The following is a 26,233-nucleotide window of genomic DNA, read 5'->3' as shown; positions in this document are numbered from 1 at the left end:
TATTGTTCTTATTTTTCATCTTTATTGTTGTATCGAGGCAAACAGAATATTTTCTTCTTCTTTTTTTTTATATTTATATATCGGTGATGTATGTTATGCAGAACATGTATTAAATTACTGGGAACATTTCCATAACAAATGCTTCACGCCAGATATTTATTCGCATTGAATTGAATTTTTATCCATTCTTTTTATGCTTTGCTGAATGATATCCCATTTGTTTGTTTGCTTATGACACATCTTACAGATTAAAATAAAAAACAACACGTGATACATATAAACGTATCAAGTAATCATATGTTTACATAGGAATTTGAGTTAAGAATAGTTTTTATTGCTTCAATTTTATATTGACAGATACCTAACCTCGAATTTCCATCGAATAAAATCAAATAAAAAGAAGATTATGGAAATTAGGTACACTCCTGTTAATATCCTTTGGAATGTAATAGATTTTCATTATCATAATAACATCTCTGTTTTGTCAACACCGAAAACACGAAGGCGTAATCGTATAAATAATCTATAAACTACACTTTGATTTTACATAAAATTTTTTACTGTTATAATCATTTTCATCAAATATAATTCCAAATAAACTGATCTGGAATATTCACACTCAATACAAATGTCACATAATCAACAAAAAAAACTATACTAGCTGTTTTTAAGTTCGTTGACCTTATTTTTTTTTGTTGCTTTGTCCCTGAATTCCCCTTTGGCTTTCGGGACTGTACCAGATTGAATAGATTTAAACAAAAATAAAATTCTCTTATTAAGATCCCCACCTCAACATATAATAAGAACTCTCAATATTTATTGTTAGAGGTTAAAGGACACGCACAAAGAAAATGAACACTCCAAGTATAACATATGGGCTGCGTACAGCGTTGCCGAATTTACGTGCACTTGACAAACCTCATTATACAGTGTAGTAATAGATTATTATGAAAATACATACAGGATGTAGTATTTAATATATATATTTATAAGTTGTATTAGTGAAATGATATTTTAGTGTAAAAAAAAACAAAATATTAACAAGTTGTATATTATATAATGACCGAAATCGATTGGAATAAAAACACGTGGTAATCATGATATTTTATATATACTATAATATGTTATTTTTCTGGTATATACAAAAAGTGTTATATCGTAGTAAAAGAAAAAATTGCAACGCCGCATTAGAACTTGAATGAAAACGGGATTTCGCGTGTGCGACCCACTTTGCAAGATTAAGATGGGCGGCCTTGACATTTCGAAATACGAAAGAGGGATCTTTTGTATAACAACTCCTTTTTAGTCCTTATTTTTTTTTCATTCATTTAACGCGCCCAGGTGTTCCTTTAGTACGTGTTTTTTTTTATTACAATGAAGATAATACCACATACTGGTTTTGAAATTTTTTTATTATTAGTTATCTGAATGCCGGAATGACCGCATGTAAGTTTTATATTCAATAATATACGGAGTGGGTGACAGAAAATCAAACACAATCAAATATTTCAAAATTTGAATCAAATAAAAACCAATTTTAGTTATATATAAATCTAAGACTATATAATATTCTTTATAACGTTTCTGCTGACCTTGAATCGCCATATTTTTCTGTTTTACTATCGAAATTAGACCAAAAATGAGTTAAATGTATTGTTACGTCCACGACACGCACCGTGAAGCCGGTCCTGTTCGGTTACATTGGAATTATAAAATTTTGCGAATACGCCGGTTTGTAGGACTTATAGAGAGAAGAACCTGATATGGAGTCAACAACAAATCAATGACGCCGTTCTATTATATGATATTAGAAGAATTGCGACTATAAGGATCGCATATGTCGTGAGAAAGCAATTGTGAAAAGACTATATCTAGAAATTGAACGTTTTCAATGTTATGTTTTGTTCGTTTGATAGAAATTTCAAAATTTCGATTTAGCCACTTCCCTTTACAGATTCAAAATAAGTAAATATAATATTGCACGATTAATTATTCATTCTCTAATCTTATTTACAGTATTAGTTCATATCCTGTGTCATAATAAACCCGAAATAAGCCGTAAAATTCACTGTTTAACTAACGCGATTCTTGACCTTGGCCTTGACAAAGTTCTATAATTAGAGAGGCAGCTGTTGGCTTGTTTGGAAGTTACCTACCATTACGAACCGGCTGAGTCAGTTATTGAATTTCATCGAAATTGGAAATATATGACCACTGCACTTTGAAATTCCATAATCGAATTAAATTAATTCATTAAATCGATATTGTAATTTCATATTTCAATCGTTATTGTCAAATTATACATTTTTTATACTTTTCAACAACATAAAATAGTTTGTCTTTGTTTTCGACCATTGATAACCACAATTTCCTGGAAAACACTATTATTTTTTTGTTTTTTCAATCTTTTCTTTTCTGTTTTGTTTTGTGCTTTTCGATTTTTTTTGTTCCTTTTTTCTGTTTCAATTTTCTTTTTTGTTTTCTGTTTTTTCATTCTTTATTTTTTTTTTGGTTTTTTGCTTTCACAATTTTTCTTGTTTTTTGCCATTTCAAGTTTTTGTTTGTAATATTTTTGCTTTTTTGATTTGTTTTTGTTCGGTTATTCGTTTAGTTTGTTTTTTGCTTTTTCAATTCTTTTAGTTGCTTTTTTCGGTTTTTCGTTTGGTTTGTTTCTTGCTTTTTTTCAATTTTTTTTTGTTTTTTCTGGATTTTATTTTGTTTGTCTTTCCTTTTTTGTTACTTTTGTCTGTTTTATTTTGCACTTTTTCAATTTTTTCTGTTGCTGTTCCTTTTTTAGTCTGCTTTTTCGCTTTTTTTATTTTTTCTATTTTGTTTTTTTGTTTTATTTTATGCTATATCATTCTTTTTGTTGTTTTTGTTCGGTTTTTCGTTTGGTTTGTTTTTTACTTTTTAAATTCTTTTTGTTTCTTACTTTTTTTTCAATTTTTCTTTGTTTTGTTCTGAGTTTTATTTTGTTTGTCTTTCCTTTTTTGTTACTTATGGTTGTTTTATTTTGCACTTTTTCAATTTTTTCTGTTGTTCGTTTTTTAGTTTGCTTTTCGCGTTTTTTCTTGTTTTGTTTTTTTGTTTCATTTTGTACTATACCATTTTTTTTTGTTTTTATCTTTGTTCTTATTTTTGTTTGTTTAGTTATTTGGTTTTAGATTTTTTTGTTTTTGTTCGGTTTGTTTTTTGCTTTTTCAATTCTTTCTCCTTTTTTTGTTCTATTTGTTTTTGTTTTGTCAATTTTTTTTGTTTCTTGCTTTTTTTAATTTTTTTTTCTGTTTTACTTTGTTTGTCCTCCTTTTTTTGTTACTTTTGTCTGTATCATTTTGCGCTTTTTTAATTTTTTCTGTTTTTCGTTTTCTAGTTTGTTTTTTCTTTTTTTTAAATTTTCTTGTTTTTTTGTTTTATTTTGTGCTATTTCAATTTTTTGTTTTTATCTTTGTTCGTATTTTTGTTTGTTTTATTTTTTTGATTCTAGATTTTTTTTGTTTTTTTGTTGTTTTTTTTTCGGTTTTCTTCTTATTCTTCCTTTTTTTGTTTTTTGTTGTTTTTTTTTTTGTTTTTTTTTTGTTTGTTTATTTTTTTTGTTTCTTGCTATTTCAATTTTTTTATTTTTATGTGTTTTGTTTGTGTTTTTTTGTTCAGTTTTACGTTTGATTTTTTTTTGGATTTTTCAAATCTTTTTCGTTTTTCTTACTGTTTCAATTTTTTTCCGTGTTTTGATCTGTTTTTCTTCTCATTTTTGTTTTTTTTTTTCGGTTTGTTTTATTTTGTATTTTTTCTATTTTTTTATTGTTTTTGTGTTTTTGTTTGGTTTTTTTTTACTTTTTCGATTTCTATCTTGTTTTATTTGTTTTTTGTTTGTTTTATTTATTTCTTCTGCTATTTTTTTTTGTTTTGTTTTGTTTTTGTTTTTTTTTTGTTTAGAAGTAAATATTTTCCAAATTCCTTCTTCAATTATATTTCAAAATTATATAACTCTACATAAAAACAACTCATAGTAAGTAGTACTACTCGTATTAAGCCGGATCTGCTCTATAATAAATAATTGTAAACAAACAATTGAAAAAATTATGTAGATCTGAGAATGATAACTATTACTCATACCATGTACACAATTACTTAATTTTACGCACCTTAACGCATTAATACTCATTATCTTATACTGACGATGAATGTAATTTCGAAGCTCATTGTTCTGTAATTGAAGCTTTAAAAAAATTATGATCCATTGTGTGAATTGAATTTACTAACCATTGTTGAATATTTTAATTTGTTACTATGAACATCGCCTGACATGACGCTATACGAAATCTCGTCTAGGGAAGCGAGATAATTTCTTTATAAAGAAATTTACAACATAGATACCAAGTCTGCACCCTATATCTAATAAATACCCTGTATACAATGAACACGATGAACTAGCTTGTTTTCAGTAAGGTCTTTACATTGTTGCGGAATTTAATGGTTAATATATTAGAGATAAAGCGCGTTATTTGCTTCGCTAGATGATTTTACATGTTCAAGTCATGTGATAAAACAGATCCGGGAGATTAGGAAACGAACGCGGTTAAGAAAATTAGACATTTCCGAATGTCAGAAAATTAAATTACGATTTCATACAATGAAGAAAAAAATACCCCTAAGTACGAGCCTCCACTCAACGAAATTCGTTCCAACTTATACAGATACACAAATGACAAGTGACAAGTGACGTCAAACAGTGTAAACGTAATAGTTGGTGTAGTTTTAGTGTAAACAGTGTATTGGTACAAGTGACAAATGACACAAGTTTCTATATGCCTTCTTCGTAGTATGTTTCCAACCACCAAGATTATGTCGTTATGAGGGAGGAGGATGATTCCTATAAGAATATGGGGTCGGGAATTATCGTAGAGAGTTAGGTTAGGGTTGTCTCACGTATTCTAAATCGTATTCTGATCATCTGCAAACTGATGAATGTGTAAACATTGTTTCAAAATATTCGTCATTGTATATAATCCTTTTTAGGCGCTTAAGAGATTAACACTCGACGTTATCTTATAATTATGGTGTTATCTTCATTGACTCGTCACCCTTTCTAAAAGATTTTCTTATACGAAATGAAAGTCTTTTGTTGAGAATCGTTAATTATCAGCTCGAGTTCATTTGGAACTGTTTAAAAGGAGCTGCAACTCGATTTCGGGTCTGGTAAGGAGAAGAATCGCAAATAAAGAATTATGTGTTTTTTTCCTTTAATTTGTAGAACGAGTTGCTGTTAATTTCTTTAATTAATCTTTCTTGTTTCGTTCCATTCAACCAGGTAAACGTTCTTTATTTACGAGGGGCATCAACAGTTATTACAGAAACATAATACATAAAAACTAGATTTAGAACTCGTTCGGATCAAGTACTACGCCAACATTTGTCGTTGCAGGTTTAGTTGACTTGACAGATGAAGAAAGTGTCATCTAGTGGAAAGACAAAGTATTAAAAAGTAAAAAATTGTGGTTAGGTCTCATCTTAATCTCAACATCTTAATTTGGCTGCGATTTAATTCAAATTTTGAGGCTTTTCAAATATCTTTGTACTTTGAGGCGTGTATTGACGACTTTATAGTTTAAGTTTGTCTGATATTTCGCAGCTAAGATATTTTCCTTCTTTCGACCTTTCTCCAGCCTTCGATCTTGCCTTTAATCAACAGTTACAGGAGCCTGAAGTCGCTAGGCTTAACAGATAATACGGCGTGAAGATTTTGTTGCACAGAGGACGAAATCTCTATCAACATTCTCTCGAAGTGTGAACTCCGGAAGCGCTGCACCTGAGAATGGAAGATCTCTGGTAATTAAAGTGGGATTAATGGATCAGCTGTAAGCACTGGATTCTCCAGTATCGCAGCAAGACAAGAGGATACAATAGATCCTAATTTAAAAGAGTTCTAGTTTGTATCTCTTCATATATCATTCTTCACCGACCACATGTAGTATTTGATGAATCTTGGGCTGATGACACACGGATCAATTCAGAAGAAAGTCATTTTTGACGTAAATCATTAACCAGTTTGTACGAAGCAAACACAAGAAGATAAACAATATAAAACTCGAGTAGTTTGAGTTGTATTCGATGTTTGATTAAATCTAAAAACGTGTCTTGGTAGCTGGTTCCACAGGATTTAACTCCAAGGGAAGAAGCCTCGATAAATTAATGTTTTGGACGTCTGCAGACGAACTTGGTGTTCATGAACCACGTCTGCCTGTCGAGTATGTCTTGCTCTAGGTGTGATTATGTTGGACAACTCGAAAAAACATTTGATGTCCAAGTTTCTATCTCTGGATCTGGATGGGATATGGTTGGAAGATAAAGTCCAAATGTGCGAGCAATACTCCAAAGATCGATTGGATTGTTTGGTTCAACGTGAGTTAATTTATTTTTTTTTATATTTAAAATTGAAATGATTGAGTAAAAAAATCGGGAAGGCTTGAAATTGTTGAGGTGTGATGATTAGAAATAGCGTAAAATTTCGAAAAAATTAATTTAATCTAGAAAAAGGGCTAAAATTAATGGGATTTTCGATCGGTTCAAGTTTTTTAATTACCGGTATTTTATGGCCTTTTACTAATTTCCAACCCTTTAAAATATTTAACTCGTGATCTTCTAACAGAGATAATTTTTCATTTTACTTAACAGGAAAGGATTTAGAACCAACTTTTTCGAATCCTTTGTAATTAGGGTCGACAAATCCCGAGAGATTTCAATAAAAAAATCCTCGAAAGAAACAAAATTTTCGATATTATTTTTAAATATTCATAGATTTTTATATTAGAAGCTGCGTTTTTTGGATACAAGTTTGTAAATTTATTAGAGCCGTCCCTGTAAAATAATTCTTAATGAAATTAAAAATCTGTCACCCTGTGCATTTCTTGAGTAATCTTCTTCGTATTTAATTACAATTTTAATCGACTTTTTCAAGACGATTATGCGTCAAGATGCTAAATTCTTTTTAATGAATTTCTAAAAAAAAAAAGTTAATTCTCGATTTAGACCCCATTAATTTATATTTTTAATACATTACCTTTCATGTTCCACTTCAAATGATTAATTAGAAAATGGGAAAGGATAGAAATATACAAATTTAGTATCGGAACACATTTCTTCTATAAATTTTTGCAGAAATATTAAATAATAGATCCAAAACTGAAACAAAAAAAGCAAATTTCGTATACCCTGACCATGCAAAAATTGTACTGTATCCAATCTTGGATCAGCTTTATCTTATCACGACAATCTTTGCAAGTATCTTTTTCAATGTCTTTAGTTTCACTTTATTATTGAAAACGATTTTAATTTCGTCGCCAACTTCTATCAGACAAACTACTATCAGTCTTAATTTCTTTCTTTTTTCGTTTCTCAATATGCCCTTCAGAGGTCAAAAGAATGCTAGTTTGCGAACTTCATTTCATTTCACTTGGGCGTGAATCTGGAACTAATTGGGTCTGCACTGCGTGTCCTATGTTTGTTTGAAAGCCTACTCCGGAATGGCTCCCGGATTTTAGCAGGAAGACTCCTGCTACTTGAATCCTGATATTACATTTCCATTTGTCGCTAATTTTTCACTTAATAATCCAAATTTTTGATTACAGTTTCATCCATAACCTGCAGAATTTATACAAGTAAGTTTTTAGAGACTTGAAGCGACAGCAACGTCCAGTGGCTGGAGATTATGGGTTTTATGTGATGGTATCGACAGTAAGATGATGTCATGATAATTAGGGAACTGAATTACAGTTTGTTGAATGGCGTTCCAGGAAGTACTTTGCCATTAAAGGGTTTTCTATCGTATAGCATCCAATTGTAGGTCAACGTATCACTTTCCACTTGTAAATAAACTCTATATACGTCGTTAGAAATATTGAAAACCCCTGGTTACATAAATTTGTCAAATTTTATAACGAATTTCCACGGGACTCCAGTTGACGACGGCCAACTAGAGCTCCAGGTGCCTCATAGATTTTTTCCGAGTTATAAATTTTTTCATAATTCGAAATATACTTTTCTAAATGCATTTTCCAATTAAATAAATGCAATTTTCATTTTTTTATTATTAATTTATAGTTTTTTCAAATTGAATGCACTTTTTTGTAGCTACTTCGTTTATTTTTTTTTTACAAAGTCAACGTATCACTTTCTACTTGTAAATGAACTCTATATACGTCGTTAGAAATATTGAAAACCCCTGGTTACATAAATTTATCAAATTTTATAACGAATTTCCACGGGACTCCAGTAGACGACGGCCAACTAAAGCTACAGGTGCCTCGTAGATTTTTTCCGAGTTATAAATTTTTTCATAATTTGAAATATACTTTTCTAAATGCATTTTCCAATTAAATAAATGCAATTTTCATTTTTTTATTATTAATTTATAGTTTTTTCAAATTGAATGCACTTTTTTGTAGCTACTTCGTTTATTTTTTTTTACAAAGTCAACGTATCACTTTCTACTCGTAAATGAACTCCACAGACGTCGTTAGAAATATTGAAAACCCCTGGTTACATAAATTTATCAAATTTTATAACGAATTTCCACGGGACTCCAGTAGACGACGGCCAACTAAAGCTACAGGTGCCTCGTAGATTTTTTCCGAGTTATAAATTTTTTTATAATTCGAAATATACTTTTCTAAATGCATTTTCCAATTAAATAAATGCAATTTTCATTTTTTTATTATTAATTTATAGTTTTTTCAAATTGAATGCACTTTTTTGTAGCTATTTCGTTTATTTTTTTTACAAAGTCAACGTATCACTTTCTACTTGTAAATGAACTCTATATACGTCGTTAGAAATATTGAAAACCCCTGGTTACATAAATTTATCTAATTTTATAACGAATTTCCACGGGACTCCAGTAGACGACGGCCAACTAGAGCTCCAGGTGCCTCATAGATTTTTTCCCAGTTATAAATTTTTTCATAATTCGAAACATACTTTTCTAAATGCATTTTCCAATGAAATAAATGCAATTTTCATTTTTTTATTATTAATTTATAGTTTTTTCAAATTGAATGCACTTTTTTGTAGCTATTTCGTTTATTTTTTTTACAAAGTCAACGTATCACTTTCTACTTGTAAATGAACTCTATATACGTCGTTAGAAATATTGAAAACCCCTGGTTACATAAATTTATCAAATTTTATAACGAATTTCCACGGGACTCCAGTAGACGACGGCCAACTAAAGCTACAGGTGCCTCGTAGATTTTTTCCGAGTTATAAATTTTTTTATAATTCGAAATATACTTTTCTAAATGCATTTTCCAATTAAATAAATGCAATTTTCATTTTTTTATTATTAATTTATAGTTTTTTCAAATTGAATGCACGTTTTTGTAGCTATTTCGTTTATTTTTTTTTACGAAGTCAACGTATCACTTTCTACTTGTAAATGAACTCTATATAGGTCTTTAGAGATATTGAAAACCCCTGGTTACATTTATTTAGCATATTTTATAACGAATTTCCACGGGACTCCAGTAGATGACGGCCAACTAGAGCTCCAGGTGCCTCGTAGATTTTTTCCGAGTTATAAATTTTTTCATAATTCGAAATATACTTTTCTAAATGCATTTTCCAATTAAATAAATGCAATTTTCATTTTTTTATTATTAATTTATAGTTTTTTCAAATTGAATGCACTTTTTTGTAGCTACTTCGTTTATTTTTTTTTTACAAAGTCAACGTATCACTTTCTACTCGTAAATGAACTCCACATACGTCGTTAGAAATATTGAAAACCCCTGGTTACATAAATTTATCTAATTTTATAACGAATTTCCACGGGACTCCAGTAGACGACGGCCAACTAGAGCTCCAGGTGCCTCATAGATTTTTTCCCAGTTATAAATTTTTTCATAATTCGAAATATACTTTTCTAAATGCATTTTCCAATGAAATAAATGCAATTTTCATTTTTTTATTATTGATTTATAGTTTTTTCAAATTGAATGCACTTTTTTGTAGCTATTTCGTTTATTTTTTTTACAAAGTCAACGTATCACTTTCTACTTGTAAATGAACTCTATATACGTCGTTAGAAATATTGAAAACCCCTGGTTACATAAATTTATCTAATTTTATAACGAATTTCCACGGGACTCCAGTAGACGACGGCCAACTAGAGCTCCAGGTGCCTCATAGATTTTTTCCGAGTTATAAATTTTTACATAATTCGAAATTTAATTTTCTAAACGCATTTTCCAATTAAATAAATGCAATTTTCATTTTTTTATTATTAATTTAGAGTTTTTTCAAATTGAATGCACGTTTTTGTAGCTATTTCGTTTATTTTTTTTTACAAAGTCAACGTATCACTTTCTACTTGTAAATGAACTCTATATAGGTCTTTAGAGATATTGAAAACCCCTGGTTACATTTATTTAGCATATTTTATAACGAATTTCCACGGGACTCCAGTAGACGACGGCCAACTAGAGCTCCAGGTGCCTCATAGATTTTTTCCCAGTTATAAATTTTTTCATAATTCGAAATATACTTTTCTAAATGCATTTTCCAATGAAATAAATGCAATTTTCATTTTTTTATTATTAATTTATAGTTTTTTCAAATTGAATGCACTTTTTTGTAGCTATTTCGTTTATTTTTTTTACAAAGTCAACGTATCACTTTCTACTCGTAAATGAACTCTATATACGTCGTTAGAAATATTGAAAACCCCTGGTTACATAAATTTGTCAAATTTTATAACGAATTTCCACGGGACTTCAGTAGACGTCGGCCAACTAAATCTACAGGTGCCTCGTAGATTTTTTCCCAGTTATAAATTTTTTTATAATTCGAAATATACTTTTCTAAATGCATTTTCCAATTAAATAAATGCAATTTTCATTTTTTTATTATTAATTTATAGTTTTTTCAAATTGAATGCACTTTTTTGTAGCTATTTCGTTTATTTTTTTTACAAAGTCAACGTATCACTTTCTACTTGTAAATGAACTCTATATACGTCGTTAGAAATATTGAAAACCCCTGGTTACATATATTTATCAAATTTTATAACGAATTTCCACGGGACTCCAGTAGACGACGGCCAACTAAAGCTACAGGTGCCTCGTAGATTTTTTCCCATTTATAAATTTTTTTATAATTCGAAATATACTTTTCTAAATGCATTTTCCAATTAAATAAATGCAATTTTCATTTTTTTATTATTAATTTATAGTTTTTTCAAATTGAATGCACTTTTTTGTAGCTATTTCGTTTATTTTTTTTTACGAAGTCAACGTATCACTTTCTACTTGTAAATGAACTCTATATAAGTCTTTAGAAATATTGAAAACCCCTGGTTACATTTATTTAGCATATTTTATAACGAATTCCCACGGGACTCCAGTAGACGACGGCCAACTAGGGCACCAAGTGCCTCGTAGATTTTTTCCGAGTTATAAATTTTTTCATAATTCGAAATATACTTTTCTAAACGCATTTTTCATTTGAATAAATGGAATTTTCATTTTTTTATTATTAATTTATGGTTTTTTCAAATTGAATGCACTTTTTTGTATATTTTTTTATATATATTTTTATTATTTTTATGAAAATTTTGATGTTTACTAAATTTTTCGTATTATGAAAAGAATTTTTTATTTAATATCGTTTAAAAGAATAATTTTTCCAATATTAATTGTTAAAAAATAATACAAATCGTTTCATAAATAAATATATGAAAGACGTAAAAATATTATGCCACCCGTATAATATAAAACGATTGATTGACTTGTAAAATTCACCGGCATCGGTGGGTATTGGTGACGTCGGTGGTTGTATACCTGCCGAAGGTTCTGGTAGCGTCCCAAAGCCAAAACAAATCAGCAGCCTTCGGCAGGAGCAGGCATCGGCGGCGTCGTGAACGTCCCGACGTCGGTCAGGGCCGTCGGAGAGTGAAAAGCGGGCGCTTGCGTCGCGGCGCGGCGCGAAACCGAAAGTGAAAATATCTCTCCCACCTTCCCCTACCTTTCGCTTTCTGAACCGTAGTCCCCCACCACGCACTTTCCCTGGCCAGCGCGGCGTGCGTATGCCGGCGATCGTCACAGTAGGCCTCCGAAGTAGTCGCAAAGAGGACGTGAAACGCATCTCTACAAGGTCACAGTTTTCTAACTATGGCACCTCGTCGGCACTTGGCGCAAGTTCAGGGCCTCGTCGGGGACGAGGTTACCGGGGGTGTAACCAGGTGTTGTGTGCCTACGGGGGAGTGTCTGCGCGCCCAACAAAATATGAACAACAATGACCACATGCTCATTTCGTTGGACGATCTTCGTGATACGGTGCGTGTTACTTGCAATAACGAATTATGCACCTCGGGAAGGTACATGCACCGGGAGTGTTTCGATCAATGGGAACAATCCGTATTGAACTATCTAAAAACATGCGGTAGAGCCCGGTCTTGGTCAGAACGTCAAAGACATCAAAATCTATGGACCAAGAAGGGTTACGATTTAGCTTATAAAGCTTGTGGGTGTAAGTGCGGTCGTGGACATTTGAAAAAAGACTTGGATTGGATGCCTCCGCCTCCCACTAGCAACATATTCGGGAGAATCGAAGAAGTCGATACCGGCAAAAAGAAAAAACGAAAGAACAAAAATTGCCGACCGACTCTTGCCATTTCTTCTTCAAACCACCCCATCGGCGCCGAGCTTAGAACGAGAACCGGTAGCTTATCGTGCTCTAGCACCGGCTCTTCCAGCCCTCCGACATCGGGGAGCGAACCCAGCGTCTCACCCATACATGCCCATTCTAAAAAGAAAACTAAGGTTGAAGTACAAGAAAGAATTCGGTAAGTGTCCTAATAAAAATATTTTACTCAGAAAAAAAACTATTTCCAATATACAAAAACTAATTTTTTATGGTAAATTAAATTAATATTTCTTATTAACATATTTAAAATATTTTACGTTGTTAATCTCCATATAAACGTCATTTTCTCATATCTCTGCAATATACCAGGGGAATATAAAAAATTATTTTTTTCCATTTCTACATTTTTTTTAATAACTAAAATTCCTCATACATATTAATTGACAAATTTTATTTATTTTTCATTATTTTTAACTCATACAAATTGTCAAATATATCAAACTACTTAATTTATTTAAAATAAATTCTTTGTTGTTTAAGTAATTCCATCATTATTACGTGCAATTATTATATATTTAATCCAATTATCAATGAAATTTATTGAATGACTTGAAATTATAAACTTATAAATGAGATTAAACAGTACGAAATAATCAATTTGGTACTGTAAAATTTCGTGTATATATTATCATTATAAAACACTTTTCTCTTCAAAATTAGTATGGACAAACGTAAAAATCAAAACTTGAATATAAAACGTAATATTCAATTCAAAGAATTAAAGGAAACGGATTCCTATGAGAAAAATAAAACGAGCAAAACAAATCAATCTTGGTAACCCACAAGAATATATTATAGCCCATTGTATTTCAAAATTAACATCAAAAAAACATAATAGTTACTAGCAGAAGTATAAATATATAGTGTGTCGTATTTAAAATGAAAACTACACATCTAATGTACGATAATTCGCTTTCCTTCAGTTCAGTATATAATTTAAAACATATCGATAACTTTTTTTTTATTTGTACTCTTAATAATAATAAAAATATACGGCTATAAATTTTAAAACACTTAATACAACTATGTATGTAAAAATTACGACAATATGGCTTCCATAGGAAACAGCGTCGAAAGTTATCTACAAATATTTCATTAAATTTCTGATAGTCAAAAAATACACAATATTACTATATGTAGAAAACATCTTAATTATATAAATCAACTATTTTTAGTCGAATTTATTGTATTTATTTAAAAAGAATTTTGTTTTTTTTTTATCTCAACGATCCCATAGATTCTTAAAACGTCATAAATGTTTGTCACGTATAGCAAAACATATGTGATTATATTTCATTTGTCCCATATGTTTTTAAACAAAAATAGAAACGTCTCTATATATTCTCATACGAAATTTTATAATTAATTCTCCAATTAACGAAAATTTTTATAATTCATTACGACATATCAAAATATGAAATAAACTTCATTGACACATCACAATTATTTACTCACAAGTATATTGGTTGGTTTTTTTTTAATAATAACACGTATGTACTATTTTTATAAAGATAAAAATCCTGAATCAAAGGCTCGTCATGAGAAGAGCGGTTGCATTATAAAAAGAACGAGCTATTTAGCACTGTTAGTATATACGAATAGTTTGTTTCGTGTTGTTAAATTTAGAAGAGATTCCCAATGTGATTAATCAATTATATTCGAAAATATTCATATATAAAAGCTTAAAAATATATAGAATCACCCAGATGTTCGTTTTTTTAACGTGGGCGTGTTTAATATCATCTAAAGTAGGTGTGATTGCATAAAACGAATTTAAATAGATACAAGTTTTTTTTATTTTTGATTACTAAGTTAAAAATAACTTTGTTTATAAGATTCCAAACGTAAAATATGACGGTTTTAAGTAACAATGAATTTTTTCTTGGAAAAAACATATTTTATCTTTTAATAACAAAAAAGGAATCGCTTTTTTCGTGAAGTGAAGAAATATTCAATGAAACAAATGTGATATAAGTCGTGTATGCGAATCGTGTGTTTATGAAGATTTAAAAACAATTAAAGGAAACTTTTGATCATGAAAGTGATGGCTATAATCCAAATAAGTCAGTTTTTAGCATACATGTAATATTCCTATATGGACAGTTGTAGAGTGCCTACAATATTCATTTTCTCTCTCGTTCTTGACACTTTATCTTTACCGCGCATGCTTCATGCGCGCAAAAGATGCATAGAACTAACTGAAGCGTTCGGATGAGAGAGAAAACACTATTTGTTTCACGGAGCACCTCCCACTTATAGAAACTGTTGTTAGGTCCATAATGTATAAACTGGATTTCCTTAAGTTTTAGATTTTATTTTTAACGTTTATTTTGTTAAGAGAAGTCCATAGTTGCTTTGATTTCAATATAAATCGCTCATTATATTGTCATTTAATTATATTTATGTAAACGATTAATACATTATCTGAAAATTTTTAACCTTGTCATTGAAGTATCAAGTTCAATGTGATTTTATTTTAAATAGAATGTATTACGATATATATGATTTAAAGTATTACGTGTCTTTTGTTTTTTAAATTTTATATTTCGAATTCTGACACAATTATTTGCACAAATGTACTGTGAATAAATACAAAGTGTACCAAATCAAAACAACCAGCCAATATGAGAATTGGGCGTTAAGAATTTGAAATCATACGTCATTAAAAATGTTTTGTGTCGAAATGTGGCCATAGATCTGGTAGAATATCCCGTTGATTTAATTTTACAAATAAAAAACAGTTTTCCAATAGACATTTCCATATTTTTTTGGAATTATTTCTGTTTTTATATCTACTACTATATTTTTGAAATTTTTCAATTCTAATCCTGCCAGTCGAACATACCCATTTCATTTATTTCCCATCTGATTTAGTAGATCTAATCCCACTTCTGAGACCGTCGAAAACCCCATATCTTGCCTACCTTGCGAAAGGAAAAAACGATGCAATTTTCTGGATCCATACAAATTGCTCGACCCTGAACTAAAGGGATCATTATACTGGAATGGGTGTATTTTCGAAAGGATAATAGCCCAGTTTGAAACGTCACGATTTATTAAAATACTTACAAGATTTAAATTTTATTCAAACGTACCGGGTGGGCAACTAAGATCGACCTTATATCGGGAATTAAAGGAAAATTATTACAAAAGTGGCCACCGGGACACGCGTTGGAAATTATTTTTCGAATTTTGTAATTATAAAAGCAAAATTTGCCAAATAAAGTGGCACGTGAATCAAATTCTGCGTATTCTCTTTAAATAAGAGATGGGGGAGAGTGGGAATTTATGAAAAAATGTTTGTAAGTCCGGTGCTGCTAAACCGATTTTGATGTTGATTTGAAGGCGTTTTCCTCCCACTTCGCATTTAAAGAAAGTTAATTTGAAAATAATAATGTTTTCTTAATATTATATTTTCGAATACGCCCGCTCTGTAGTAGTAGAGCTTAAATTCTAAAAATAATTTCGGGGTCTCTTTTGTTATAACCCATAGTTCAAGTGCCATTATTTGCAGATTATTTAAATAATTATACCGAGTAGCACACTATATTTTCTCTACGATCAAAAACTAAAACATTTATCGAAATTTATGTTTTGGTAATAAATTCGTATTTTTAATTTTTATATTTGAATATTTTCTTTAAAAAATTGTGTTTACCAAATTGGGAAACCAAAAATTCAGAAAAGGAACATTGTGGTAGTAGAAATATCCAAAAATAGAGACGCTTGAAGATCAATATTAAATAATGGACGAAAGAATACTGAAAAACAAGATTTTTATGAAAAAACTTTCAATTCTAACGAACATTTTTACTGGTCTAAAGTTATGAAAAACTGAAAATCTACCGGCATTTCTTGAACAAATAAGAAACACTCCCGAAGGATCGATATGAACCGTTTATCACTTTCCGCTTACTTTTCTACCTTGACCTAGCGAAAAGAGAAATGCGAGAATCAACATCGAGCCGAAAATTTTGAGGTTAGACTGTTAAAAGTGTGAAGTTGATTTATCATCCCAGTTTGCACTCGTTTCAAATAGGAAACAGTCGATTATTTTGGATTTTTTGGTATTTTTCGTTGAGATCTTTTACTTTTTATTTCGATTTTTTCTGTTTTAGTCTCAATTCGTCGGTTTGTCACAATCCACAATCTCTTTCAACCTCCTCCAATTGTTTTTACCTTAGTCTTCTTCTTTTTTTTTCACATTCTATAGGTTATACTTCTCTCAGTTGTCTATATTTTCTAATTTCACAATAAATCTCTCAAAAAATTTCACAGTGATAGTTGCTTTACAGTCTTTTGTTATAATTTTCCCATCTCCAGTCTCCGTCCCCTTTATTTTTGATACCTACTTCCCAATATTGTAGTGTGAAGTTTGACCAGGATCCAACACTGGTTTAAATGTACTGGGATAACCTTCGTCGTGGTTCCATGGCTCTATCATAACGTTGAATCTTCTTCCATGATCCCTATGGTAATTAACACGTTCACAATATACCGGGCGCGTATAAAAAACCTAATGTAAATATTTCTTCTGGGAATTGCACCAATCGCATTCACTAAACTTTGGATTTTATTAACACGATAGAACAGAGCCGGTTTCGCGGTCTACGTTAATGGAAGAGTTAAAATGTAATCTAAAAAAAAATGTAATTTTACTTAATGTGCGTATAAATATTTTCTGGATTCTTATAGGAGCAATTATGTAAATAACAGACGATGAAAAAGACGTTTTAATTCCACATAGAGTCGACAATAATAAATTTGGTGTTTCTTTTATATCTGGTTATTGTTTCAAACTTCAAATAAGCTACATCTCAATATGGCAACTTTCCAAATTTGGTAAAAGACGTCTCGTAAATTATCCCTCGAAAAAAATTAAAGATCTCATAAAAATAAAATATTAATACTTGTCCCGTCTCTTCAACAGCCTCAAAGGATTCCTAATAAAGTTTCCAGCGGTTTTTGGCTCTTTACTAGGTGAACGACACAGTCAATCACTGTCTCTAAGTCCTTAAACTCGCTTTTAGAAGTGAAAACTTTCTTTAGATACAAACTATAAGGTCTAAAGATCATGTGAAAATGTCCTTATCAATAAATATCTAAAGTCGAAGTCTATAAACGCAATCCTCGGGCGTTGTTTAATTTAGTGGGTACCAATCTGCTAACAAGTCTAACTTAATCCGGTGATTAGATCCGTAAATCCTTTTCCTTCTATTAACGACACAATAAGGTATCGTTAAGAACGACGTGCCTTTAACAAATCGAGTTCTATGCCCCCGAAAACCTTAAATTGCTAGCAAAGGACTAATTGTTGATTAAATAACAAGTTTCACGTTTTATGGATTTACAACGTCATCACAGAATATTATATATATCTGTGATCGATGTTTACTAAAAACCTTTTTGGTAAAATCAACATTATTTCAAAATTAAATTTTTGTTTAATAGTAAAATGTTTGTGGAAAATATTAGAAGACATTCGATAAATCTTCAGATCGAACAATACACGTTTCATAATGAGATATTAGTAGAAACGCACTTTTATTTTATTGATCTTGAGAAGGCTTTTAATAAGATACGATATCTGGACGATCGTTACACGTTGACTGCCAATAACTCGTAATTAATTACCATGAAAAGATTTTTTTTACACAAAGAAATATCAGTAACATTCAAGACTAAACAGGGACCAAGTCATGGATTTACTCAGTTGTTTTTGACGATGATCCATTCATTAAATTTCAAAATAACATCTAGAAGATCAATTACACGTTGTCTGCCAATAATTCGTAATCAACTATCTTGAAAAGATTTGATTTTTACACAAAGAAATATCAAAAACATTCAAGACTAAACAGGGACCAAGTCATGGATTTACTCAGTTGTTTTTGACGATGATCCATTCATTAAATTTCAAAATAACATCTAGAAGATCAATTACACGTTGTCTGCCAATAATTCGTAATCAACTATCTTGAAAAAATTTGATTTTAACACAAAGAAATATCAAAAACATTCAAGACTAAACAGGGACCAAGTCATGGATTTACTCAGTTGTTTTTGACGATGATCCATTCATTAAATTTCAAAATAACATCTAGAAGATCAATTACACGTTGTCTGCCAATAATTCGTAATCAACTATCTTGAAAAAATTTGATTTTAACACAAAGAAATATCAAAAACATTCAAGACTAAACAGGGACCAAGTCATGGATTTACTCAGTTGTTTTTGACGATGATCCATTCATTAAATTTCAAAATAACATCTAGAAGATCAATTACACGTTGTCTGCCAATAATTCGTAATCAACTGTCTTGAAAAGATTTGATTTTTACACAAAGAAATATCAAAAACATTCAAGACTAAACAGGGACCAAGTCATGGATTTACTCAGTTGTTTTTGACGATGATCCATTCATTAAATTTCAAAATAACATCTAGAAGATCAATTACACGTTGTCTGCCAATAATTCGTAATCAACTATCTTGAAAAGATTTGATTTTTACACAAAGAAATATCAAAAACATTCAAGACTAAACAGGGACCAAGTCATGGATTTACTCAGTTGTTTTTGACGATGATCCATTCATTAAATTTCAAAATAACATCTAGAAGATCAATTACACGTTGTCTGCCAATAATTCGTAATCAACTATCTTGAAAAGATTTGATTTTTACACAAAGAAATATCAAAAACATTCAAGACTAAACAGGGACCAAGTCATGGATTTACTCAGTTGTTTTTGACGATGATCCATCCATTAAATGGGAGATCATGGGAGAGAGTTTCATGGAGTGATGAGTCAAAGTTTGGAAATGTTTTGGAGGAAAAGGTACTTGAGACCTGGTAAAAATTGAAGGGATATTAAAGAAAAAATGCGATGATCCAAAGCATTCTTCGAAGCTCTGCAAAATAAAAATTCCATGAAATATAATTGGATAGGCTAAAACGTAATGGAAGACACAAACATCGAGAATGAAATAAAAAAAAAGCAGGAAGGCCTAGATGTAGCGAAAAAAACGATAACACAATTTTTTAAAAGTGTAGTCGCTTCTATACAGACGCCTTAACATAGAATACGAAACATAATCAAAAAATGAAGAAACAAAGCATGGAAATGAGATAATTTGGTGATGTTATAAGAATGGTAAAACACGTAAAGAACAAGGAATAAGGAGTTTAAAAAACCGGTAATAGTTCTGAAATCTATTCAAATTTGACAACATCGCTAATTTTTTCTTCATCAGTCTTTCAAGATTCCTTCTTAAGACACTTTTATTTTCTTTTTATTCTATTTGATTCAAAATTGATTATTCAAATTTGGTAAATAAACAAAAAACTTTGGTGCAATAAAATTTCACTATAGAACTTATTGAAAAACGATATTTCATGTTCAATTATAACATTAAGTGATTGTAAGTCATCGCCCTGTATTAGCCAACTTGAATAAAAAATAAATGTTCGTCAGACCGTGTTAATGTAGTATTGTTCTCTTTTTACGGCAATGGTTAAGAAAAAAAAACGCAATGCATTTATGTTAAACATATTAATTTTTCCCAGCGGCGTCCCTAATCATTTTCTTCACAAAAAAAAATATTTCGAGTATGATTCTTCAACGACTTTATGAAGGTTTTCGGATGGAAAAAAACAGTTCCTCATAAAACCAAAACGTCCTGAAATAGACTTTGGTCATCCTATAATCTGGATGGACTCTTAAAATCGAAGTCGCGGTTCCTGATGAAAAAGTGCCCTCCAAAAAGAGCTCATTGAAACCCGCGAAATGGTCGAATAGTTAGAAGAAGACTTAAAGCAGCTAACCTCCAACCAAAAAGGCCATCTACTAGCCCCAAATTAACCCCAGCCCACCGAGCAGAGAACACGTTAATTGGACTGACGAAGAATAGAGCTTCGTTAACTTCTCAGACGAAAACAAGGTAATAATAGAAGATTGCGAGTTTACAGAAGACCTGTGTTGTATGGAATAAGACTTAACTTTTGGAGTACGTTCCTTCAATGAAATTGACTCTATGGATAAGCCTCCGCGTAGCCCGGACTTGAATCTACAAACTTTCGGAAGACAGAGTTTAAAAGAAACTGTTAATTTTCATCGAAGAAGCGGTTCAGGAAGAAAAAGTACCCTTCAAAAAGAGCTCATGGAAGCGCGAGAAATGCTTAAATAGTCAGAAGAAGGCTTAAGGCAGTTAACCTTGGATCAAAAATGCTAGAACTTGCCTTAAGTTAACCCCAGACCAGTAGTAAAAACTGAATTGGTTTTTATTGAAGTTGCTGATATGGATCAGCCTCCTCGTAGCCCGGACTTAAATCTATAGACTTTTGGAAGCTAGCGTGCAACTTAATTGTGAATACTATACCTGGGATGTTTTTTACGTCAACTAATTATAACAAACACTATTTTTGGTAAATTTTAATTAGATTTTTCGCGTACTTCTAAAAAAGAAGCAAAATGTAAAATTTCAAAAAAGGCAAGTCTACTACCTTAAAAATTGAGTATCTTTCAACCCCTTTTCCATTTAAAATTTTGAAAATTCTGTCCGACTGTTTTCAAAAATTAACGTACAACATCCCATCTTAGCCGTAGAAAATATTCAATAAATAATTAATACATTTGATTATGATGATTCAATTATTATAAAACACATTCTTATTTGTATATCCGTAGAGATATCAAGTAGTACAGGGTGTTTAGGAGCCTTAAAAACCGAGAATAGTCAATCGAATCCATCATCCATTAGAAACATATCGAACCTCCCTCGTAACCGCTCTTTAACGATCTGTGGTATATATGGTTGTTTTTCAGCAGCGGAACAAATTAGAAATTGTAGTAAATTCACGAATTTTCAACAGGGAAATGTGAAAATCAACTTGGAAAAACCTGGAGACCGACGATTCGTTTTTAAATTTTTACTAGACACCCTGTTGTAGTGAAAAACCCTGTATTAGCCTTGTTTATACGTATATAATTTCCTCGGAAAATATTCACGATATAATTGAAAATTACAAGCTAATGAAAACTTTCTCATCTCGCTTGTTATGCTTCCATTCGAATAATGGGTAGACTCATCAGATGAAATATGAGTGGCAATTGAAAACAAGTTCAAGGTTTTGGCGAACAGCACAAAATTACACTTTAATTGAAACTATCAAAATAATACACTAACGATTGTAATGAAATTAACTTTTGAGATAATTAAGAGACTGTTCAAGATGAATAAAAGGACGGGAAAAGCTGTGCAAATAATAGCAAGGTCGTATCCAATAAGAATAAAGATAATTGGACTAGAAAAAAATATCTATACAGACATCTTCTTGAAAGGTATTCGTCCTTACTACCTCCGTAGCAAAACAAGATCATTAGTAATTGTTTTAAATCAACTCCTTTATCATTTCATCAGAAAAAATGTGGAATTGGTGAAATTAGAACTAGCTGGGACAAATCCTGTAGATTCCTAGACGTGGGAGACTTAAAAACAAGGAACTTACTAATGAGGCTGCAGTCATGGTGACTGGAAAGGAACTCCCAACATTTTTATTGAAAATAGAGCTTATAGAGTTAGAACCTTGATTCTGATACTTCGTATACACACCAATTTAAGGTACTAGGAATATGGGAAAGACTTGAAGAATCGCATTCAGTTTCTCATCACCTGGTGGGGAAACCTGATCCTTAACCGAAATACATCAAAAGTTTTTGAAAACAAGTTGCCTTGGAATAGAACTTTGAAGGTGTCTAAGATCCGAATCCCAACGAATACAGACACCTGGAAGTGGCAGAAATGGCGATGTTGTCGTCCAGAAGTTTCCCAAGATTGATTGAGCCTTATTAAATCAATTTAGACTTGGAAATTGAGAGTAAACCAGTAAATTGAATATGTGGAGCTAAATGTAAGCTCATTTGGTCTTTTTTCTTGTAGATGTTGTAGGATAGTACGAGGTGTCTCAAAAGAAAGTTCACTTTCAAACGAAAGTTCGAAAGCTAGATGTTGATAAACGTTGAAAAGCGCTTGATCAGTAGCTTCTAATCACCAAATTCATTTTGAAAGAATGTAGCCCTAAAATTTTGTGGAAAATACGAAATAATGATGAATAGACAAGTCAGGATTGTCTAGAACAATATCTACGCTTTAAACCGTTCTAGTAGACCTTGGATTTCCCGATTTTGGTATATCTGTTGTTGTTATGGCGATTTTGTTCGTGAAAAATTGCAATTTTGAAAAATTAATAAATATCGAATCAACTAGTAAACCAAAATATGTTCCTGCTAGTAAATACTACCAAAAATTAGAAAAAAAAGACAGGACCAATTTTTTATACCAGCAGTAATTCTTTTGACACATGCTAGCTTGAACTGGACTTGTTACAAGGAAAAGATTTAGTTGCTACATTGAACAATGTTCAAATAAGCAATAAAATCGAATTTTAATTGTGGTTCCTTTGAAATAATTTTTAAGCGGCTCTACTGATCGATTCCAAAAATTTATCAGCTTTTAACCTCAAAAAACCACGTCGATCGCCTCCAGTCTCGTCGAAATTGATTTGTTTGTGAGTTATCGTTAGGGAAACAAAAACCGAAAATAAAGTTTTTGAAAATTGAAAATTTTCAAAAATCTGGAAGTTATTGATTTTACCCCGTTTTTCGAAAATCGAGTTTCCATCAGATCTCTCATAACTTTTGAATGGCTCGATCGATTCCATGGCGGTTGACGCCATTCGAAAAGGCTTGACAAAACTTAGATTTTGAGTGCAATTCGAACTGATTCGGACCAGTAGATTTTAAGAAATCTCAAAAAAACGACGAGATATTTTTTTTTCGAATGCGGTATTTTTGAAATAACTTTTAAACGGTTTTATCGATCGATTTCAAAAACTAATCAGCTCTTAACATCAAAAAACCACATCGATTGCCGCCACGCAGATCAAAATCGGTTGATTCGTTCGAGAGATATCGTGAACGAAAGAAATCCGAAAAAATGGTTTTTTCTACATAACTTCGACATTTCTTTTTGGATCGTTTTTGACGAAAGGAAATAATTATTAGATCTCAAAAAACTCCGTCTATTGCCGCCAAAAACGTTATAATCGGCGATTCGTTCGAGATATATCGTGAACGAAAGAAATCCGAAAAAATGGTTTTTTCTACATAACTTCGACATTTCTTTTTGGATCGTTTTTGACGAAAGGAAATAATTATTAGATCTCAAAAAACTCCGTCTATTGCCGCCAAAAACGTTATAATCGGCGATTCGTTCGAGATATATCGTGAACGAAAGAAATCCGAAAAAATGGTTTTTTCTACATAACTTCGACATTTCTTTTTGGATCGTTTTTGACGAAAGGAAATAATTATTAGATCTCAAAAAACTCCGTCTATAGCCGCCAAAAACGTTATAATCGGTTGATTCGTTCGAGATATATCGTGAACGAAAGAAATCCGAAAAAAGGGTTTTTTCTACATAACTTCGACATTTCTTTTTGGATCGTTTTTAACGAAAGGAAATAATTATTAGATCTCAAAAAACTCCGTCTATAGCCGCCAAAAACGTTATAATCGGTTGATTCCTTCGAGATATATCGTGAACGAAAGAAATCCGAAAAAATGGTTTTTTCTACATAACTTCGACATTTCTTTTTGGATCGTTTTTGACGAAAGGAAATAATTATTAGATCTCAAAAAAATCCGTCTATAGCCGCCAAAAACGTTATAATCGGTTGATTCCTTCGAGATATATCGTGAACGAAAGAAATCCGAAAAAATGGTTTTTTCTACATAACTTCGACATTTCTTTTTGGATCGTTTTTGACGAAAGGAAATAATTATTAGATCTCAAAAAACTCCGTCTATTGCCGCCAAAAACGTTATAATCGGTTGATTCCTTCGAGATATATCGTGAACGAAAGAAATCCGAAAAAATGGTTTTTTCTACATAACTTCGACATTTCTTTTTGGATCGTTTTTGACGAAAGGAAATAATTATTAGATCTCAAAAAACTCCGTCTATTGCCGCCAAAAACGTTATAATCGGTTGATTCGTTCGAGATATATCGTGAACGAAAGAAATCCGAAAAAAGGGTTTTTTCTACATAACTTCGACATTTCTTTTTGGATCGTTTTTAACGAAAGGAAATAATTATTAGATCTCAAAAAACTCCGTCTATAGCCGCCAAAAACGTTATAATCGGTTGATTCGTTCGAGATATATCGTGAACGAAAGAAATCCGAAAAAATGGTTTTTTCTACATAACTTCGACATTTCTTTTTGGATCGTTTTTAACGAAAGGAAATAATTATTAGATCTCAAAAAACTCCGTCTATAGCCGCCAAAAACGTTATAATCGGTTGATTCCTTCGAGATATATCGTGAACGAAAGAAATCCGAAAAAATGGTTTTTTCTACATAACTTCGACATTTCTTTTTGGATCGTTTTTGACGAAAGGAAATAATTATTAGATCTCAAAAAACTCCGTCTATTGCCGCCAAAAACGTTATAATCGGCGATTCGTTCGAGATATATCGTGAACGAAAGAAATCCGAAAAAATGGTTTTTTCTACATAACTTCGACATTTCTTTTTGGATCGTTTTTGACGAAAGGAAATAATTATTAGATCTCAAAAAACTCCGTCTATAGCCGCCAAAAACGTTATAATCGGTTGATTCGTTCGAGATATATCGTGAACGAAAGAAATCCGAAAAAAGGGTTTTTTCTACATAACTTCGACATTTCTTTTTGGATCGTTTTTAACGAAAGGAAATAATTATTAGATCTCAAAAAACTCCGTCTATAGTCGCCAAAAACGTTATAATCGGTTGATTCCTTCGAGATATATCGTGAACGAAAGAAATCCGAAAAAATGGTTTTTTCTACATAACTTCGACATTTCTTTTTGGATCGTTTTTGACGAAAGGAAATAATTATTAGATCTCAAAAAAATCCGTCTATAGCCGCCAAAAACGTTATAATCGGTTGATTCCTTCGAGATATATCGTGAACGAAAGAAATCCGAAAAAATGGTTTTTTCTACATAACTTCGACATTTCTTTTTGGATCGTTTTTGACGAAAGGAAATAATTATTAGATCTCAAAAAACTCCGTCTATTGCCGCCAAAAACGTTATAATCGGTTGATTCGTTCGAGATATATCGTGAACGAAAGAAATCCGAAAAAAGGGTTTTTTCTACATAACTTCGACATTTCTTTTTGGATCGTTTTTAACGAAAGGAAATAATTATTAGATCTCAAAAAACTCCGTCTATTGCCGCCAAAAACGTTATAATCGGTTGATTCGTTCGAGATATATCGTGAACGAAAGAAATCCGAAAAAATGGTTTTTTCTACATAACTTCGACATTTCTTTTTGGATCGTTTTTGACGAAAGGAAATAATTATTAGATCTCAAAAAAATCCGTCTATAGCCGCCAAAAACGTTATAATCGGTTGATTCCTTCGAGATATATCGTGAACGAAAGAAATCCGAAAAAATGGTTTTTTCTACATAACTTCGACATTTCT

General features: G+C 31.2%; 1 protein-coding gene and 1 long non-coding RNA gene across 3 annotated transcripts in view; one reads left to right on the top strand and one right to left on the bottom strand.

Moving 5' to 3' along the window:
* The window catches only part of LOC130452510 (uncharacterized), a 153,482-nt gene that overhangs the window by 37,227 nt on the left and 90,022 nt on the right, over nt 1-26,233 (bottom strand). The window contains exons 2-3 of one of the 2 annotated variants that reach the window (XR_008910975.1): nt 7,058-7,179; nt 6,819-6,996 (exon numbers count right to left, since the gene is read on the bottom strand). This is a non-coding gene — a long non-coding RNA (uncharacterized LOC130452510). Of the gene's footprint in view, nt 1-6,818; nt 6,997-7,057; nt 7,180-26,233 lie in introns of those variants that run through there. The other variant, XR_008910976.1, reaches the window with a different exon arrangement.
* The window catches only part of LOC130452509 (headcase protein), a 188,046-nt gene continuing 173,889 nt past the window's right edge, over nt 12,077-26,233 (top strand). The window contains exon 1 of the mRNA XM_056791830.1: nt 12,077-12,835. Coding sequence (XP_056647808.1) covers nt 12,162-12,835 — 674 coding nt within the window. The 5' untranslated portion in view covers nt 12,077-12,161. The remainder of the gene's footprint in view (nt 12,836-26,233) is intronic.

The sequence above is a fragment of the Diorhabda sublineata genome, chromosome 1 (assembly GCF_026230105.1).
Source record: "Diorhabda sublineata isolate icDioSubl1.1 chromosome 1, icDioSubl1.1, whole genome shotgun sequence".
NCBI classification, from domain to species: domain Eukaryota; kingdom Metazoa; phylum Arthropoda; class Insecta; order Coleoptera; family Chrysomelidae; genus Diorhabda; species Diorhabda sublineata.
The sequence above is the reverse complement of the archived record's forward strand: the minus strand, read 5'-3'. Positions and strand labels throughout refer to the sequence as shown.